This window comes from Symphalangus syndactylus, chromosome 19 (assembly GCF_028878055.3).
Source record: "Symphalangus syndactylus isolate Jambi chromosome 19, NHGRI_mSymSyn1-v2.1_pri, whole genome shotgun sequence".
NCBI lineage: Eukaryota > Metazoa > Chordata > Mammalia > Primates > Hylobatidae > Symphalangus > Symphalangus syndactylus.
Window position 1 is genome coordinate 55,859,518 of NC_072434.2, and position 21,346 is coordinate 55,880,863.

A 21,346-nucleotide genomic window follows, 5' to 3' on the forward strand; every position below is an offset into this window, starting at 1 on the left:
AGATGAGGATATTACCCTGGATTGTCTGGATAGCACTAAGTGTCCTCACAGTGTCTTTGTAAGAAGAAGGCAGAGAGAGATTACAGGCAGATACACAGAGGAGAAGATGCACAGATGAGGCAGCAACGTGATCAGGGAGGCAGAGACTGCAGTGATCCAGCCACAAGGTAAGGATTGTCAACACCACCAAAAGCTGGAAGAGGCAAATATTAGATTGCTGCAAAAGTAATTGCAGTTTTTGCTGTTACTCGATATGCCAAAACTGCAATTACTTTTGCAACAACCTGGTAACAGAGTCCCTTCCAGCACCTCTCAGAGGGAGCATGGCTCTGCTGATACCTTGATTTCAGACTTCTGGCCTCCAGAACTGTAAGAGAATACATTTCTGTTGTTTTAAGCCACCAAGTTTGTGGGAATTTGTTCCAGTGGACTCAAGAAACTAATACAGGATGTCAGAGCAAAATGAGCATGTAGGGATCAGACACATGTAAACAGGAACAGTCTAAGATTCTTCAGCACTTCTCAGAGATGAGAGAGGCAGAATAACAAATTTCAGGCCTTGATGTTGAATGAACTAGGTCAAAATTGTGTGTGTTTCTGCCACTTACTAGCTATGCAATTTTCAATAACTCATCAGGAACATTCACAGAGCACCTCTCTAACTGAGTGGTGGGTCTGGAGGCAGGATGACCATTCGCAAGCCCTGCAAGAACTCAGGTGAAAGAAAAGCAGGGATTAATTCAAGGCAATGGGACTGAGAATGAAGATGAAGGCACAGATGATTATTAAAAAACAGCTGACATTCCACAAATTAAAACTGTAATGAGATACCACCTTACTCCTGAAAGAATGGCCATAATTAAAAAATCAAAAAATAATAGATGTTGACATGGATGTGGTGAAAAGGGAACTGTTTTACACTGCTGGTGGCAATGTAAACTAGTACAACCATTATGGAAAATAGTGTGGAGATTTCTTAAATAACTAGAAGTAGAACTACCATTCAAGCTAGCAATCTCACTACTGGGTATCTACCTAAAGGAAAAAAAAAGTCATTATATACAAAAGAGACTGTAATACATGTTTATAGCAGCACAATTCACAATTGCAAAAATATGGAAACAACCTAAATGCCCATCAACCAACGAGTGGATAAAGAAAATGTGGTACATATTCACTGTGGAATACTACTCAACCATAAAATGGAATGAAATTAATGGCCTTTGCAGCAACTTGGATGGACATGGAGGCCATTATTGTAAGTGAAGTAACTCAGGAATTGAAAACCAAGTATCGTATCTTCTCACTTATAAGTGGAGCTAAGCTATGAGGATGCAAAAGCATAGGAATAATATAATGAACTTTGGGGACTCTGGTGGAAGGGTGGGGAGGGTGAGGGAATAAAAGACTACACATTGGGTACAGTATACACTGCTCAGGTGATGGGTGCACCAAAATCTCAGAAATCACCACGAAAGAACTTAACCGTGTAATCAAAACCTACATTTCCCAAAAGCTATTTAAATAAAAATGAAAAAATAAAAGAAGGAAAACATCTGGAATTCCTTAAACATGTATTCTGAGCCAGATGCATGAGAAGGGTTTTGTGTGCCTTACTCATATATTGCTCACAATCATTCTAGAAAGTAGGTACTCTTATACTCCAATTTATACATAATGAAACTGAGGCACAGAGATGATTAAAAATATTCCCAAAGTAACAATGCAGATAAGAGGCAAAGCCGGATCTAAACTGCAGAACTGAATCTTAACACTCAAACTTGGCAGTAATGTGCTAATAGACAAGGTTCAGGCAGTGAGTGGTATGCCGAGTGGGGAAGGGAGCATCTGATACAGGCATGTGTGTCTGAAGGAAATTTTAAAACAATAATAAAACAGACTAGAAGTTACACTGCGTTTTATTATGTATTTATTTATTTATGAGACAGGGTCTGGCTGTGTCACCTAAGCTGGAGTGCAGTGGCACAATCTAAGCTCACAGCAGCCTCAAACCCCTGGGCTCAAGTGATCTTCCTGCCTCAGCCTCCTGAGTAGCTGGGACTATGGGTGTGCACTGCCATGCCCAGCTAATTTTTTGTGTGTGTGTGTTTTTTGTAGAGACCAAGTCTTGCTATGTTGCCCAGGCTGGTCTTGAACTCCTGGGCTCAAGTAATCCTCCTGCCTCAGCCTCCCAAAGTGCTGGGATTACAGGTGTGAGCCCTCACACCTGGCTGACTATGTTTTATTATTACTGTGAGCCAGGGATTCTGAACAAAGTCAGAATTTTAATACTCCCTCTGCCTGAGTGGAGGGCTCTCAACATCCCTCTTCCTTTCATATGTCAATGGTACTAGGGATCATTTTGAACTATTCAAAGTCATTTAGATAGGCAAAGTAGACACACCTCTCTTCATTGGGTGTGTTGGTCTTTTCAATATATGAAAGTGGAATTCTCAAGAACACACTCTGCGACGTCCCTTGGATTATCTCATCTCCTCATGGGCAGCTTGGTATTTTGTTTCTAAGCTATTACTTCTTCCAGAAGACCCTCATTAGTGGGCAACAGATTTGCCATGACTCAGAGAGAAACAAACGTGCCCATGCACAGATAGCGACTTTTCTGCCTATGAGCCATAACATATATCTTTTGCAGCCTCACTCAACACTACCTTACAAACAGAATCAGGAGACACGGAAACAAGTTTCACTGTCCATGTACAATCCATTTCAAGCAACAATTTCTAGACCCAATTTCTCCCCAGGCCCCTAGACATAGTGGACTGCTTAATCTCCATTTGAATGCCTAATACACATATCAAATACAAAATGCCCCAAAACCGGTTGTAAGTGTCTTACCTTTTTGTCCTGGCATGGAAAGCAATCTGTCCACTCTGACCAGTTGCTCAGCTGGCAGGTAACTGCTGCGGGTGTAGTTGCCCGTCTTACTCTCCTAAAGAAAGGAAAGATCCCTGCATCAATTTTGAGATGCAAAATTTAAGCAAATGAGAAAGCTGTGCACATTTTCCTTCCAGTAAAACATGGTTTGGAAGAAATGAGGAATGAACATTTATTGTACTCCTACTTTATGTAGAAATGCCAACAGAAATGAGAGAGTGTATGGTGCTAGAGGGTTTATATAAATTATCCCTTTAACACTATATCAGTCCCCCATGCATCAAATTATTATAATTTTAGAGAGAAGAATATTAAAGAGGGCTAACAATTTTTGAAGAGCCAAAGTAGCAGAAAGCTCAGTGGTTAAGAGTGTGGAGTCTGGGGTAAGAGGATTGGGTTTGAATCTTAACCACTTGCTGACTGAAAACTTGAGTAAATTACTTAATATCTCTGAAGTACAGCTTTCCCATCTATAAAACTAAATTAAAAAACATTACCTAAAAGGGTTATTGAAAGTGTATTGAAATGCTCATGAAAGGTTTACTACAAGATGATTTTCATTATTACATGCTAGGACAATATGTGGATTACCTCATTTAATCCCTATGACAATCCTTGGAGATAAATATTATTAGATCTATTTTATGTACAGTGTAAGAAAGCTGGGATTCCTAAAAGCTAAGTAGCCCTGAAGTCATAGCCCAGGAATGACAGAGGCAAAATTGGAACTAGTTGGTTTGATGGCAAAACCCATTTCCTGCTCCTCATCATGCTACTGCCTCATTTTATGAATCAGCCAACAGACATAAGAGAGTGTGTCTCCAAGCCCACGATCCTTCTCTTACCCTATACTTCCCCCTCACCAATTAAAAAGCCTACTCAGGGAAAGAGGGACAAGTCACAAGCTTGCCTGGCTTCCACATTAGCCTCTTCCCATAGCACCACTGCTACAACTTCAAAGCCAGGTTGGCCCACTGGGAAAGTGGGAACATTGTTAACACTAGAATTACCACAGCGTCTGAGAGCCAGGCAGCCACTGCTGTGATGAATGGCATGATTATAACCCTAGTGTAGGAACAGAAAGTGTTTCAAATCTCATGCTAATTATGTAATGAATTTGATGAATAATGACACCTAAGTTGAAACTCGGCACAAGGACCCATGGAATAGTTCAGCAAATTTTGTCTATCTTTTTTTTTTTTTTTTTTTTTTTTTTGAGACGGAGTCTCGCTCTGTCGCCCAGGCTAGAGTGCAGTGGCGCAATCTCGGCTCACTGCAAGCTCCGCCTCCCGGGTTCACGCCATTCTCCTGCCTCAGCCTCTCCGAGTAGCTGGGACTACAGGCGCCCGCCACCGCGCCCGGCTAATTTTTTGTATTTTTAGTAGAGACGGGGTTTCACCGTGGTCTCGATCTCCTGACCTCGTGATCCGCCCGCCTCGGCCTCCCAAAGTGCTGGGATTACAAGCGTGAGCCACTGCGCCCGGCCCTCTATCTTTAACTCTGGTTCTCAAACTTTTGGTCTCAGGATACCTTTACATTTCAGCAAATTACTAAAGACTCCAAAGAGCTGGTAAGTGGGCTAGATCTACCAATATTCACAGAATTCAAAATTAAAACTGAGAAATTTAAAAAATATTTATTAACTTATTTAAAATTACAATAACAAACATATTACATGTTACCGTAAATGTACATTTTTGCAAATCCCTTTAACGTCTGGTTTAGTAGAAAGTAGCTGGAATCTTATTTCTGCTTCTTCATCCAATCTGTTGCTATATATTGATTTGGTTGAAATCTATGAAGAAAACTCAGCCTCACATGGTTATGTAGTTGAAAAGGGGAGGAGTGTTTTAACAGCCTTTTCCAATAACTGTGGATGTTCTCCTTTGGTATTACATGAAAACTTGACAAGTGGCAATTTCTTACATGGTAGTGGCATGTGGAACCTGAAAGCATATCAGTGAGTTTTTTGCTCTCTGTCACATTAAAATCCATTGGTCTTTACACTTTGAATGGATCTTGTGCCCATATACAATTTTTATGACATCAGGCATTTGAAATTTGGAAAATAATGGTTCACTGAGTATGTGCCTTACAAATATTAATGCATTTCACTGTATAATATCTAAACATCAAACCTGTTAATATCACCAGTGATCTCGTCAAGTTCATGGTAGTGGATATGTTTCCCCAAATTTTAATTTTCTCATAGAAGCTCAAATCTTGTCATTAGTAACAAGTAATGTTATTTGTTTTCCTTGAAATGATAGGGTCTCTGCATTTTTGTATACAATGCATGCCAAATATCTAAGCCCAAATAACCATAGTTTGGTAGGTTTTTCATCAAGAAAAAATGGTGTTCCAGGAAAAAAAGTGGTCTTATTGACTGATGTTTATGTCCCCCCAATATTTATATGTTGAAACCTAATCCCCAATCTGATGGTATTAGGAAGTGGGGCTTTTGGGAGGTGACTGGGTCATGAGGGTGAAGCCCTCATGAATGGAATTAGTGCCCTCATTAAAGAGATCACAGGGACCTCCCACATCCCTTCCACTACGTGAGGACACAGCTAGAAGACGATCACCTGTTAACCAAAGAAGTAGGCCCTCACCAGACACTGAATCTGCCAGTGCCTTGGTCTTCGACTTCCCAGCCTCCAGAACTGTGAAGAATAAATGCTTGCTGCTTAAACCATCCAGTCTATGGTAATTTGTTATAGTAATCCAAGTAGTAAGACAAGAGGCTACCTTAACTTACAGCTCAAATAATTGCTTTTCCTCAAGACAACCATCATACTCAGTGTATACTCAGTGATTTCTTTATGCATTCTTCCCATTTTGTTACATAGAATATTTAAGTCACATCTATTCAAGGATTGAGGTTTAATTAAGTTAATAATTCTTGCTGCTTCTAGAAGGAATTTCTTAAGTAAAACTTAAAACTTAGGAATTTTGTTTGTTTGTTTGTTTTTTCCTATGAGTTTAGTGCCACTGCCTTGATTTTGACCAAGGCCCTAGCAGTTTTATCCGCTGGTGCCTCTGTACCATCAGTGCAACAGTAAACACAGTAACAGGGGAAAATAATGTCTTACCAATATTATGAGAACTGTTTCGAACCTACAGATCCCCTGAGAAGATATTGGGGACTTTCTGGGGTCTGCAGAACACACTTTGAGAAACTCTAATTTGTAACATGGTGCTAGCAGGCACAAGCCCTCTCATCCCTTCAAAGAAAACCTCATTGCCCAGCTCACAATCTTCCCCCTACATCAATTCCTGTCATCATGCTGGGAGACTCATCATCCTTATAAACGAGTCATCCAACTTTCTGGTTGCTCAGTCTCTCCTCTTCCTTATCTGTAATTATCTTCTCTTTTGAACTTTCTCACTCTCTAAAACAACTCCTCCTCCAAGTCATTCATTCGTGAATCACCTGTGAATAGTTACTTGGGGGCTCCATAGCCTCTCGTTCTTCTATCTTATATGCTTAAGGGGATTCCCACTGCACATTTGCTTGAACCTCATTGGGATCTCCATTATCTCGACATCTAAGCTTCCTCCCTTTCCATAAGACCCCCTCTTCTCTTTATTTACCTTTATAACCAGTTTTGATTCAATAATTCATCACTTTACAATCTTACCTATATTCTAAACACCTAGACCCTACTGTTCCCTCAATCACACCTAACTGTAAATCCCATTATCATTAAATAATTGAATGAATCCAATTATCTACCTCTTTACTTTGGTTAATTCCTATGTATCTTTCATTCTCATCATAAACATCAATTCCTTAGGGAAATATTTCCTGATATCCAGACTGGTTGAAAACCTCCTTCATATGATTTGGTCAATCTCTGCACATTTTCTCAATACTTAATTATCAAACTTGTAATATTTGTATAATTTATTTCTTCTCTACCAGATTCTAGGCTCTATGAATACAGATATTGTCTATATTTTCTACAGAGTTCCCAGCACCTATCATGGGCCAGACCCTTGGAAAGTGCTCAGTAAATATTTATGAAAGGAAAAAAAGAAGGAAGGGAAAGAGGGAGGGAAAAAAGGAAGGAAGGAAAGAAGGAAGGAAGGAGGGAAGGAAGGAAGGAAGGAAGGAAGGAAGGGAGGAAGGAAGGAAGGAAGGAAGGAAGGGAGGGAGGGAGGGAGGGAGGGAAGGGTGTGAGGGAAGGAGGGAACGGTGTGGGAGAGGGAGGGAAGGGAAATAATAAAACCAATTTCTGGGATATAGAGAGTGACATTGTTGAGATATTTATTTGAACCTGATTCTTATAATCTAAATTAAATTAGATCCTGGTATGTCGACATTAAAACGGCTCAGGGTTTGTTACACACGTCATTTTTCTAATAGACTGTTCTAATAATAAAAGTTTGAAATGGGGGAGCATGGAGAATTGGAAGGAGAGAGAGAAGGTATAGGGAGAAGGTTTGAGAACAGAAAAGGACTCTAGCATTATTTCTGCATCTCACTACACAATTGTCAAGATAATGTCATTGTAAGCCCATAGAGACTGCATTATGTGTCAGACCGGAGGGAAACAGTACTAATGGATGGAAGCAAAAGCCTAGACAGAGAGAAGTTGGTGTACTGATGTAGTTTTAAAAGCCTTGTGACATGATGTCTAGACAGAGGCATACATGCTAATGCTATCACGGAGGCCAGAGTACAGAAAGTACACCAGGACCATTCATTAAAGTCATTACAGGGCTCCAACCTTTTAGCCAATACCAATGTGACCAACATTTTATTATTCCAATAAATTTTTCAATATAGTTCATTTTTTGATGATTATAAAAGTAATACATTCTCATTACAGAGAACATAGGAAAGATTATAAATGAAAAGAATTGCCCCAAATTTTACTATCATTAATATTTAGTTATATTTTCTTCTGTTTATTTTCATAACATATTGAGGTTATACTGAGTATTACATTTTATATCCTGATTCTTCCACTTAATAATAGAGCAGAAACATAAACTATTTATGGTAATACACATTGTTCCACTCCCCTTATATTAAACAATTAGATTATTGAGTCCCCAGTTTTTCTGTATCCAAGTTATTTATTGAAGATATATCCTGTAGAGTGGAATGACTGCATTGAAGGGATTTTAGAGCTTATGGCACATATTGCCAAATGGCTTTCCAAAAGAACTGTATAAATTTTTTAATTACTTAAGGAGCCATTCATAATTCTGTGGCCTAATAAATCTTGGAAAATATTTTTAAGGCATCTCTCAGCTGGCGAAAATCTACTCAATCAGTAAGACATTTAATACGGAGCACAGGGACTCAGGAGTCTTTGCTTCTAATCTTCAGTTTGCCTCTCACCTGCTGGGCTACTACGAGCAAGCTGCTTTAACTGACTTTTAGTTTTTTAATCTGTAGAATGAGCACAAGTCTATATGGTGCTATTGCAGAGTTTCTCAAAATGTACCCTGCAGAGTACCAGTTCCTGAGATATGCACTGGGGTCGGGGAGGAAGAGGAGAAAAGTTCCATGGTCAAATACATTTGGATAAACTGCATACACCGTATCATTCTTGGAGATTCAAAATGCCCGATAACATATTAAAGGCTCAGAGAGTTTTCTGCATTTTAATTTGCTTAACCCGGCATTTCCCAAATTTTGTGAGGGAAACACAGGCCATTTCTTTTTGTATGCATCATCTGTAAGACTATGTAACACAGTTGAAACACCGACGTAAAAGAAAGAGGTTTAGAGTCCAGCAAATATGCATTTGAATATGATTTCTGCTACTTATTGAACTTCAATTTTCTTATAGCTATAAAACACGGAAAATCGTTTGCAAGACTATTTTGAATATAGGGTGAGATCATGTATGTAAAATCTCGAGCACAAGCCTGGCATACATGTTAACAGCACTCTAACCTTGTCAACTTCACACATGCTCATCAAACCTCTCCATCTTCATCAAAAATATATTGAATGTACTTGGATAGGGCTGTGGACAAGTGAGATGCTTCCCATCTGCCTTTTAAAATAGGGCAGCATATTGGGCAAAGGGTCTAAAACCTAGAGTTGAATAAGCAACGTGCAAGTCAAATACTTCACCCAGAATGTGGCCACTTCAGCAATTTAGAAAAGAAAATAATTAATTAGCTACCAGTCCTAGGCTAGAAGGTCAGAAAGCCTAACCCTGATGATTACCAGGGGGTTATCCTAATAAATTGGCTCAGCTTGTATTAAAATCTGATTATCACTAATTATATAATCTTGAGCCAGTCCCATCCAGTCACATGGAGATTCCATCATACAATAGAGGTATTTAGATTTAACTATGAAAGTGCTCAGTCTTCAGCAACCTCCATGTTGCTAAGTCCAGTGGAAAGTTATCTGGTTTTGTTTTACCTGCCCTCTGCTATGCAATTTGTGCTATGCAATTTATTTGTCCCCACTCATGTTGATTGCATGAGTGTAATAAGTAGGAGGAGAAAAACAAACTCATGTTGAAACTTGATTCCCGATGTGGCAGTGTTGGGCCTGGTGGGAGGTGTTTGGGTCATGGGGCAGATCCCTCAGGAAAGGCTTAGTGCTGCTCTTGTGGTACTGAGTGGGTTTCCTGGCTAGACAGACTCATTCTCTCTGGTCCCATGGAAATGAGTTTTTATAAAGCAAGGTTCCTCCTCCTGTTTGGTCCCTCTTCGAAAGTGCCCACTTCCTTTTTCACCTTCTCTGCCATGTTTTGACACAGCACAAAAGTACTCACCAGGATGTTCCTAATTTATTTTCTTTATAGAACTTAAAGTATATAAAATATTTGCATACATTTTCCAGAACAGAAGCTTCATGAGAGCTGAGAGCAAGGACTTTGTCTTTCTCATTTATATCCCCAGGGCCCAGAATAGTACCTGGCATATAATAGGTGCTCACTAAAACACAATAAGCATGTATATGTCCATTTTAAAAAAAAGCTCTCACCAGAAGCCAGGCAGATGCTGGCATCATGCTTCTTGTACAGCTTGCACAACCATGAGCCAAATAGACTCCTTTCCTTTATAAACTATACAGCTTCAGGTATTACTTTATAACAACACAAAACTGACCAAGACGTAGTCTGTGAACCACTTTTTTCTTCATGAGAACTTTCATCTCTTGGACTTCTTCAGCACAATTCCTCCTCACTCTCTTCCTACCTCTGGCCAGTTCTCCAAAAATTGGAATTCCTCAAAGTGCAATCTGGTCTTTCTTCTTTTTCTCTTTCTGCTTTTTTCACCCTTAAGAAGGTAAGATCCACATCCTTGGCTTCATACACCATCTGTGCAAATGTTCCTACATTTAGACCTTCAACCTAGACTAGTCCTCTGTAATTCTGTTTTGTTTATCCAACTTCTCCATTTGATATGTCTATCAAATGCCTCTTAGACATGGCAAACTCAATGGTCCCACATCTAAACTCTTCATCTTCTCTTTTAAGCAGCTCCTTGTTATGCCTTCCTGTGGGCCAAGACCTTCTTCTACTTTACCTTTCTCCAATCCATTCTCTGCACAGCAATCAAGATAATTTTTTCAAATGAGAAATCAAATAATATCCTTCCTTTATAAGACTCTCAGTGATTTTTGCTTTTGTGTTTGTGTGTGTTTTACTACACATAGACTCAATTCCAAATTTCTCATTGTGGGGCCTAAGGTTCTTTGGGATCTGGCCTCTGTCCAATTTTGTGACATCTTCTTAAGGCACATTTCTCTGCTTTCGTGCTGCTCCCATCCTTCAGTTCTCAAACATGAAAAGCCACTTCCAACCACAGAGTCTTAGCACAGGTGATCCCTCCGCTTTACCCTACCCTTCACTCAGCTTCTCCCTACCGCCCTTCACATCTCAGTTTAAATGACACCTTTACAGAAAATTCCCTCAATCAGCCTGTCTTTGGATTGCTCTGATATCCTCTAACAAAGGACCCCATTTATTTCCTTCACAGTATTTATCATAATGTAAAAAAATTTTTTTTCTTTTGAGATAGAGTCTTGCTCTGTTGCTCAGACTGGAGTGCAGTGGCATGATCACTGCTCACTGCAGCCTCTGGCTCCCAGGTTCAAGGGATTCTCGTGCCTCAGTCTCCCAAGTAGCTGGGACTACAGGCGTGTGCCACCATGCCCAGCTAATTTTTTGTATTTTTAGTAGAGACGGAGTTTCACCATGTTGGTCAGGATGGTCTCAAACCCCTGAGCTCAAGTGATCCACCTGCCTCGTCCTCCCAAAGTGCTAGGATTACAGGTGTGAGCCACCGCACCCACGATTTTTAAGATAATTTTTTGTTCACATGTTTATTGACTCACTCCATCGCTAATCTGTAAATTCTATGAGTATTGAAACATTATCTGTTCAGTTTATTACCTAACACCTAGCATACCTGTAATATTTATTTATTGAATGAATGAATAAATAAATCCAAAAAAGTATACACTGTGTGCTAGATGCACATAGAATTCCATACAGAATTTTAAGTTCCAGGCATGTACTGGGCTCTCTTGCAATATTTGCATAATGCTATTTCCTCCACAGAATGCTAATCATATCTCATTCATCTGGCCAAACCTTTCCACTTCAGTGCATTCTCTCCAGATAGCTTCCTTTAGCCTGCCTGTCCTATGCTAACATAGTGTCATATACATAGATCTTCTGATACTTTATTCCTACTCCTAGACTGCAAGCTCTGGAAGACAGAGATCATGACTGTATTGTTCACCATTGTACCCTAGTGCTGAGCTCAGTACCTTGAATATATTATCTCATATAATCTTAAGTTATTTCATTAAAATTTCACAAGAACCCTGTGGGGGTAGGAAGTACTATTCCCATTTTATAGATGAGTAAACAGATTCATAAGAAGTTGAAATAACTTGCTTAAGGTTATGTAGGTAGAAAGTGGCAAGGCCAGAATTCAAACCAACAAAAGACTCCAAAGCCTGTGCATTTTTTAAGCATTCCGAGACGTATTCTGAAGGATTTCTGACAAAAGAGAAATAGGGTAATAAAAATAATTTTCTAAAAGCTTACCATGTACCAGGTTCTGTTATAAGTACTTTATATAAACTTACTCAAGTCCTGACAAGAACTCTATGAAATATGTATTATCTCTATTTCATAAATGAAAAAAAAATGAAGCTTAGGAAGTTTAAACAACTGGCCCAAGTTCCATAGCCACTACGTGGTGATGCCAGGACTTAATCCCAGATCGATTATACTTCATAGCCCAGACCCAATGCCACCTGAAGTATTGCTAAAGATTAGTCACCCTGAATAAAAGTTTCCATATTACATGATTCACTTTTGAGTCACATCCACTACTCCAATTGTTTTTATTAATTAAAAATTCATGTTTCCTGAATACACATCAATTTTCAGTCTTCTGTACTACTATTAAAAATATTCACATGGCCTTGGCCCAAGATGCTTTGGTAAACATACTCTGATGTCCATAAAAGCAATAAAATAAAAAGGGACATCATGATTGAAACTTCTTTAGGGTCAACTGCCTATAGGCATACTTAACAAAAAGAAAAACTTTAGATGCTTAGATAGTTGTCCTCTATGTTTGAGGTCCTCATTCACATTTTTTTAATTCCCCTAAGGAATTCTGCTTTTCATCAATGGAAATGTTGGGTTGAAAATGTTGGCCTTCAATTGATGGATAGTAAAAACAACACTCTTAGAAGAATGTAATAAGGGTTAAATTGGCCAGTATTCATAAATGCCTATCAGAGTTATCTTGTTATTGAATACTCCCCTTCTCTCTCTAAGGTTCAGTTTCTTGCTCTGCAACATGAGTGGATTAAGCTAGATACTAAATCCTTCCTAATTCTAAAGACCAACAAAATAGAAATAATGGAATTAGCATACAAGAACTTTAAAAGAGTTATTGTAAATATGCTCCATTTTTTGAGGAGAATTAACAAGATAATGAGAAGGGTAGTAGAAGATACTAAAAGGTACCAAATGAGACATTTAAAGCTGAAAATTATATTAACTGAAATTTAAAATTCACTGGATAGGCTTAACAGCAGATTAAACACTGCAGAACAAGAAATTAATAAATATATAGTTATAGAAACCAAAATGAAACAGAAAATAAACTGCCAACAACAAAATAAGAAAGAGTATCAGTGACCTGTGGGACTTTATCAAGCAGGCTAGCATCTCTGTAATTGGACTATCAGAAAGACAGATGAGAGTGTATAGAGCAGAAAACGCATATGAATGAATCATGGCAAAAAAATTCAAATTTAATGAAAACTATAACCCCACAGAACCATACCACCTTGGAATTAGAAAAATATAAATCTAAAAGATGGCCCAAAAAAAGAAAAAAATAGAAACAAAGAAGATATGGGACAAATAGAAAACAAATAGTAAAATGGTGAACTCAAACCCAAGCATATCAATAGTTATATTTGATGTAAATGGTCTAATTACTATAATTAAAAGACAGAGATTGTTAGACTAGCTAAAGCAAGCCTCATCTATGTATGTTCACATGAATTATATTTTTAAATATAGTCATATAAGTTAAAATAAAATAATAGAAAAAGATTTGCCACGCACACACAGATCATAAGAAAGCAAGCATAACTATATGTATTAATAATAAACAAAATAGGTTGCAGAACAAGGACCATTGCTGGGGATAATGGAAGCCTTTCATGATAATAAGGGGGTAAATTATCAAGCAGTCAGAATAATTCTAGATGTTTGTTTGTGTGTGTGTGTGTGTGTGTGTGTCTGTGTGTATTTAATAACAGAGCTTTAAAATACATGGAGCAAAAACTGATAGAACTGTAGGTAGGCAAATCCACAAATACAGCTGGAGATTGCAACATTCTTTTCTTAGTAATCAATAGAACAAGATGAAAACTTGAGTGACATTAACAACCAACTTGACTTAATTGACTTGGAACTATACTGAACAACAGAATATTGTACTTTTTTCAGCATATGGAATATTCACTAAGGTTGATCACACTCTTAGTAAAAAACAAATCCCAATACATTAAAAGAATTGCAATTAAAACTTCTAAGCAAACTAGAAACTTGAAATTAAAAACTTCTAAGCAACACACCTACTGAAAGGTGTTATTTGTATAAAATATGTAATAGAGACCCACTGATTTTGAGGCTGAAGATTATAACTTCCTTCCATCACCATTGTTTTAAAATGTTTTTCTCAAATAACACATTTTTAAGATTTTATAATAAGCAAATGTTAAACATGAACTTATAAAATAAATATGTACCATTAAAGTGCAAATCTATATAATATGTTTTCAATGTTAGGGTTCATGTGAAATTTTATTTTGCAGGGGAAAAGAGTGCTATTACTTAAAAATAAAGTTTAAAATCGCTGACTGATCAGAAAGATCCATGCCAATTGGCATATTATAAATTTGTTTTGTCTGATTATTGTCAACCATCAAGGGAATGGAAATACCAAAAAATAACAATAACAATCGCACAGCAGCACTGGTGACAGCTTTCACCGAATGATTACTAGGTAATAGGTAATAGGTATTGATCTAAGTACTTTCATGCATTTAATTTTTGTTCTTACTTTCCTCCCATTTTACAGGTAAGGAAAATGAAGCTTGGAAAAATTAAATTACTTGCCTGAGATCAGACAGCTAGTAAATGCCAATGCCAGAATTTGAACCTAATAAAATCATTTCACCATGTAGTTTTTCACTTTCAAACTCAGTGTCACACACTGTCATTAGATACAAAGACCTCATGATTTCCTTCTTCAGCACTTTGTAAAGTATTTAATTGGTTCTATTTTGCCTTGACTTGAAATTTGCCCCTTCACTGCTCTGTCTTGTTTGATAAGTTCATCAAACATCAAGACTCTTTGTTCATTTTCAGAAAGGATTACAATGATAAGCTTTTATAATTAAGAATATCTCGGCGGAGATTTCCTTTACCACAGTTCTCTTGCCTTTATCTTCTAATTATTAGAGATGAATTTTCTGATTTCAAAATTGTATTTCCTTTAAATACAAGTTACAAATTAACTGCTTTTACAAATGTTTTCCTCCCTTCTGAACTGTTACTTAAAGGAATTCTCACTTGCTCTAGCATTTAAAAGCACTAATGATTCAAAATTGCATCATCTATCTAGAATTAGAATTAAGTAATTCTATTTAAAATCTTTAATGTTTGGGAGACAGGGATCGCTTTAAAGCTATCCCAAAGGTGAAATAAAGGACTGCTTAGGCTCCACAAAATACTTAATAGTAAGATACAAAAAAAAAAAAAGACCATGAAGCAAGCTTGGAAATCTCAAGAAAATAGAATGGGCAAAATGCAATGTACATATGAAACTATATCACCTCCCTCTATTATCCCACAGAAAAGATAAAGTCATTTTTAGAATCAAATGACCCAGCATCTCTATAGTCCTTTGCCTTCCCCAAAGTGATTTTGAACACATTATCTAATTTTATCCTCCCCCAAAACTATGAGACAGGTACTCTTATGATGCTCTTTTACAGATAGGAAAGTAGAGGTTAACTGTTCAGCACCACTCAGGAGAACTATTATTTATTAAGTGTCTACTATAAGCTGAGTACATTTTATATTCAGGATCTTATTTTATGTACATTAACTCTTATAGAAGAGGTATTATTATTCTCATTTTACAGCTAGGGAAACTAAGGATCAAACCAATGAAATGATTTACCCTGAATTATTCAGCTTCTAAGCATTAGAGCTGTGATTTACACATGGGCCAATTTGACTCGAAGTGCATGGTCTTTTCACTGTCCCATCCTCCTCCACAGGAGTAGTAATAACATGAAAAGAGGTTATTTTCCATTCTAACACAGCCTCTGCTGCAAACATAAAAGTGTCTTAGCTCCCCCAGCAAGTGATTCCTATGTGCAAGTTTTGCAGAGACATATGACCCACTTACTGGTTCACTTTCTCCTGTGCAGTTACCCCAGGCTGACAAGTCATCAAAGACAAGATGAAGAAAACAACAGCAAACATCTCAGCCAGAAGCCACCACGCTATATTACCTTGAAGGAATAAAGCTATCTATTCAGGAAATTGGAGTAAAAGATGTCTACAGGCTGGGACCTGTAAGATCTATCTGATGTTGGAAACTCACCCAGATACACATAGATTCGCACAGAACTCACTTGATTCTCTTTCAAATATGGTTAAATAGTAACCAGGGTATTGATTACCAAAATACTCTAAAAATGTTCCAGACACCAAAGGCCACTGCCCTTTAGACCTTTTGAAAAACAATATCCATGTGGTTAAGCAAAGGAAGATATTTAACTAATACCAGCTTAGCAAAGAGGTCTTATTTTCAAAAGGAGGCAAAAACCTAACCAAGATGCAGTTCTAGAATTCCTGGTCTTTTTCAGTGTCTCTTGGAACTTCTGAGGTCAGATCAATCTATTTTGCAAGACTGAAAGAAGGCTAATATTGGTATATCAACTCAGACATAAAGCACTCAGAAAAATGTAGGAAATGCTAACCATTACATGAAGGTTCTACTGTACATTGCCAAACATCTAAATCCTGAAATATATGTGTAATTCAATGGACTTTCCACTTTTCATACAGACATTAGGCATCATTGATATCCAGCGTTATCTGTTTCTTGAGGGGGCCAGATGTCTTAAATAGATAACTCCAGAAGCACTCTCTAGAATTATAATGTCAATAAAACCACACATCTGGACTAATGGTGCCATACCTGCATATAATCTCTTACTCTTCAAGACATAAGTTAAGTTAATAGAGATGGATGGATAGATAGGTAGGTACATACATAGATGATGGATAGATACAGAGACAATAATTGAATGGCTACTATGTGGCAGGCATTTCATACGTCTTATTTAATTTTCATAGCAGGGATATGAGATGGAAATTATTAATTCCATTTAGATGGAATTAATGAAGATGAAGGATTGGAAGCCCAGAGAAAGTAACTAACTTGCCCAAGGTCGTATAGCTGTCTCAATATCCTTGGGAATATTTAGATTCTCTCATTAGCAGGATTGTCCAGTAGTATCATTATTGATCTCAAAGTTGGGAGAAATTTTAATGAATGACTTGTATGCTTAAGAAAATGTGTTTCTGATTTAAATGCGGAGATTTTTTTAAAGGCACCAAATTGTTATCATCTCCCTTTTCTCAGAGATTTTGGTAAACTTGACAGAAGTAAGTGTGGATTCTGGGTCCTGGGAAGTCCCCGGGGCCTGTGATTTCTGTGTCTCTCTTCCTCCTACCTCTTTTCATTTTGACTCCTGGGTCCTCTTGGCCTCAGTTCTACCCTACTTTGAAAACCACACTTTCTGTTTGCTCCACAATATTCCAGCGTGACTGGCATTTCATTATGCTTTCACCGAAGACATAGAGGACAACGGAGGGTATTCTATCTGGACACCCTGGGGCCAGTTCAGGATGGCACATCTGGAGGCCACCTCTTTCTACCAACTTCCATCCTTTCTCATCCATAATCAAAGTTCCTGATACAGATCCACAGAGCCCCTGGGAAGTGTAGTTCAGGTTCCCCTATTCCTCCCACAGCTTTTCTCATGAGGAGACAACCTCCCCTACAACAATGTCCTCCACTGGGAGTGATTTTGCCCTCAGGGGATATTTGGCGATGTTCAGAGATATTTATGTTATCACAACCTGGGGAGTTGTGCTACTGGCACCTAGTGGGTAAAGCCAGGGATGCTGCCACACATCCTACAATGCCCAGGACAAAAAATTGTCTGGCCCAAAATATCAAGAGTACCTAGGCTGGGAAACACTGCCCCACAGAAAAGCCGGTCTGCCTTCCCCTGATCCCTGAAATATAAGCAATCGGGTCTTCCTTCCTAAAGCAGCTCCTTCTCGAAATGTCTCTGATGCCTTTCTCCTTACCCAAGCCCTCAATGGCTTGGAAATGGCAAGGAAACAGTCTCTGACAACATCACTGTCCTACTCGGAAAGCTGCAGTGGCTCCCCATTGTCTCTAAGAGTAAAAGTCCACATTCCCTCGTAAATGAGTCCCAGCCCATTTCTGCAGCCTTATCAACCACAACTCTGCAATGGTCCCCCAGAGCACAGTCTAGGTTCCCCTCACCTTCCTCATGCTTTGCTGCTGCTGTGGCTTTGCTCACACTGGACCTTCCACCTGAACTACCTTCATCCATCATCTCCTCCCTTTCTGCCAAGCATCTTCTCAAAGGTCAGATCCATCATGGATCTTTTGCTGGTGGCCCCATTTAAAAGGCATCTGCTTGGAAGCTCAACCTCATAAATGTGCTAGCAGCACTTCTACTTTTTGTTTCATATTCTTCTAGGGGAGCAGGGCATAACTGGAGAATGAACATGTCTTTAGTAAGTTCTGTGTCTGATTCTTCTTTATAATCATCCATATCACTTAACAATAAAATCTTTAATACGAAATAGTTGTTGATTGAGTGAATAAGCAAATAAGCAATTAAAAATAGATTACTATTTCAGAATATGTTCAGGCATATTTTCTCATTTAATTCTCAAAATAATCTCATGAGATAAAAATCATTATCCTATCCTGGGCAACATGGTGAAACCCCTCATCTCCACAAAAAATACAAAATTTAGCCAAGCATGGTCACATGCACTTGTAGTCCCAGATACTTGGGAGGCTGAGGTGGGAGGATCACCTGAGCTCGGAGGCAGAGGTGGGAGGATCATCAGATCTTGTGAACCAAGATCACACCACTGCACTCCTGCCTGGGTGACAGAGCCAGACCCTGTCTCAAAACAAAACAAAAAAATCTTTATCCTGAAGAGAATCTTGAGAGTCAGAGAGATAGTGATAGGGAAAATGAAACTAAGATGTTTGGAATCCCAGGTCCAGTGCCTGCCACCTTATATGTCTACTTAATCTTCACAGCAATTGTGCAAGGCCAGTAATACTAATGCAGTTTTGAAAATGAGGATATTGAAATTCAGGGTGGTTAAGTAATTTTCCTGCAATCACACAGCAGGTGAGTCTTGGAGTCATGGATTTATAATCCGTCCAACTGCAAAGCTTCAGATCTTTTTGGTCTGGGGCAACTGCTAAGTGGTATATCAGGACTAAGGCCTGGGTCTTCCAGCTCCAAGTCTAATGATCTATTATGCTTTAGCGGAGAATGAATATAATTTCCAGGGGACAAAGAAAGCAAAATCATCACAGGATGAAATCAAACGAGAAAAGCTAATAAGAAATGGGAGTGTTCAGTGCCTCTGTGAGTGTTTGTGTGTGTGTGTGTGTGTGCATGTGTGCATGCCTGCACTGGGATGGGGGAGGGGCATCTATCTGCTTTCAGCCCAACTATTCTAAGATGAATGGGAAATGCCAAAAAATTGTTAGGTTTGCATATGTGGATTCCACCTTAATTGTAGCATTTTGTTCTCAAAGATAGATAGTTATAAAATACCACGCAGAACAGACAGGGAGATGGCAATTCATTTTGAAAACATATTGCCTGTCTTAGGGAAACACTTTTCACTAAGTCAGCCTGTGAGTTATGACCTCAGAAAGAAACATGTCCTATGTTGCCTCAGACTGCTCCCGTGGGGTGACATCCAGATCTCTGCTCTCTGCAAACCTTTTAGAAGCTCTGTGCCACATTCACCCTGTGCTGGTCCTGTGTTTGCCCAGTCCAAATAGGAGATCTAAATTCTGTAGTGCAAATGGAGGCAATGTGCTGGAGTGGAAAAAACACAGCTTTAGATCAGAAAGTGCCACTAACCAGTTATTGTCTTCTAGCCTTAATTTCTTCATCTGTAAAATGGATAAAATAATACCTATCTAACAGGATAGGATCAAGCACCAAATGAGGATATCTAATCTAAAGATATTTAAATATATAAAATGAAGATATTTAAACACTAAATGAAGAAATCTATTCACAACTGGGCATTTTGAGCAGCTGTTGCTGCTTTATTCAAACAATGCTCCCCCTTCTCACAATCTATTTTTCTCCATTCATATGCATGAGAGCTTTCATTTAAGTACCAAGAAAAAAGAAAGTGGAAGAAAGGAGGGATCTGGCAAAGAGACCTTTGGAGGGAGGATGTGAGAAATCTGTGTGCTGGTTCCTTGGACTGATTGCGAGCCCCTCAGGCAGGACGATGCAACCAGCAGAAGCTGATAAAATGACTCCAGCTGTAGATCTCAGGTGGCAACATGGTAGAAGGGCCCCTTCTACCCAAGTTCCAGTACCATAATGGCATCTAAAGGGTTGAAAACTTTGAGAGCAACTCAAAGTAGCAACTTCAACATGGACGTGCCCAATCTCACCATGGTCATAGAAGACAAAAAGTTTCTCTGTGCAGCTAACTGATTGGTCAACATGGATGGCTGAACATACAGTTTTGTGGGTTTGCTTAAGGTATCTCTCTGGGGGCTGTGTATGTATGTGTATATGTGTGGGTGGGTGTGTGGGTATACAGGAGATGATATCCTGCACACTCACTGGAGAAGCCTGCAAAATATTCAGCACAGTACCTGGTACAAAGTCTGCAATTAGCAAATGAGCATCTCCTGTCCACTGCCTTCCCCATCCTCCCTTCTTCACCCTTTGTAAGATTACACGTCTATTATATCTGTTTTTCCTCCTGATTACCTCATCAGTCCCTGGTAGCAGCCAACAGACATTAACAGTGGGTTTTCGACTGGAAATGAAGTAGGGCTGGTTTAGTAACTGGTCTCAATCAGAGGCTTAACAACGAATGGGCTAATGCGTGCCTGCTGCTCGCTACTTCATACTGAAGCTTTGTATTTGCATTTAGGGGGTGGATGAGAGGCAGTCACTGTCTAGCTCATTAAAATAGAAATTAAAGACCTTTTCTCAAAGAGGCAGTCAGCATTGTAAGCAGCTCTGGCCAAATCTGGGTGGTCCTTCAAAAAATCTGTGTTGGAATTTGGCTGCAATAAAAGCAGAGTTAATTTTGAACCTGAGCGAATTCTCTGGGCCTCATCCACTGGTCAATTGTCTCCTTCTCTGCGGTGCCTTCACTCACAGCTTGGTGCAGCACAGCCCTCTCTGTTACCACAGTGCCAGGCCATACCACTTGCTTTAAAAGACAACTGACTTGATGGATCATCCTTCATCCTGCTTGTGATTTCTGTGAGCTTCTGCAAGGCAAAACTATGCCTGGCCCAGAGTCTTTGTGAACCAGATACGTGAGAGTCAGTGAGTGAAACTAGCTCTCCATAGCCAGGCTGGCTTCATCTGCCCCTGGTGCAAGGAATAAGGGAGCACACTGCGTGCAGAGATATTAAAAACAATCCTAACGCCCACTAGAAGTCAGTTGGCTTTGTGCAGTCACCATGAGCAGGCTATTCTAAACAATGTCCCTGGTCACATCGCCTTCTCCCACAGTTTCCAACCTTCCATTCCCTCCCAGCACCACAATGAGATGCCTGTTAC

The 21,346-nt window shown here is 39.0% G+C and overlaps 1 protein-coding gene across 1 annotated transcript in view; it reads right to left on the reverse strand.

Moving 5' to 3' along the window:
- Positions 1 to 16,022, reverse strand: part of C8A (complement C8 alpha chain) — a 66,221-nt gene extending 50,199 nt beyond the window's left edge. The window contains exons 1-2 of the mRNA XM_055234339.1: positions 15,841 to 16,022; positions 2,857 to 2,950 (exon numbers count right to left, since the gene is read on the reverse strand). Coding sequence (XP_055090314.1) covers positions 2,857 to 2,950; positions 15,841 to 15,917 — 171 coding nt within the window. The 5' untranslated portion in view covers positions 15,918 to 16,022. The remainder of the gene's footprint in view (positions 1 to 2,856; positions 2,951 to 15,840) is intronic.
- Between the last annotated feature and the right edge of the window lie 5,324 nt (positions 16,023 to 21,346).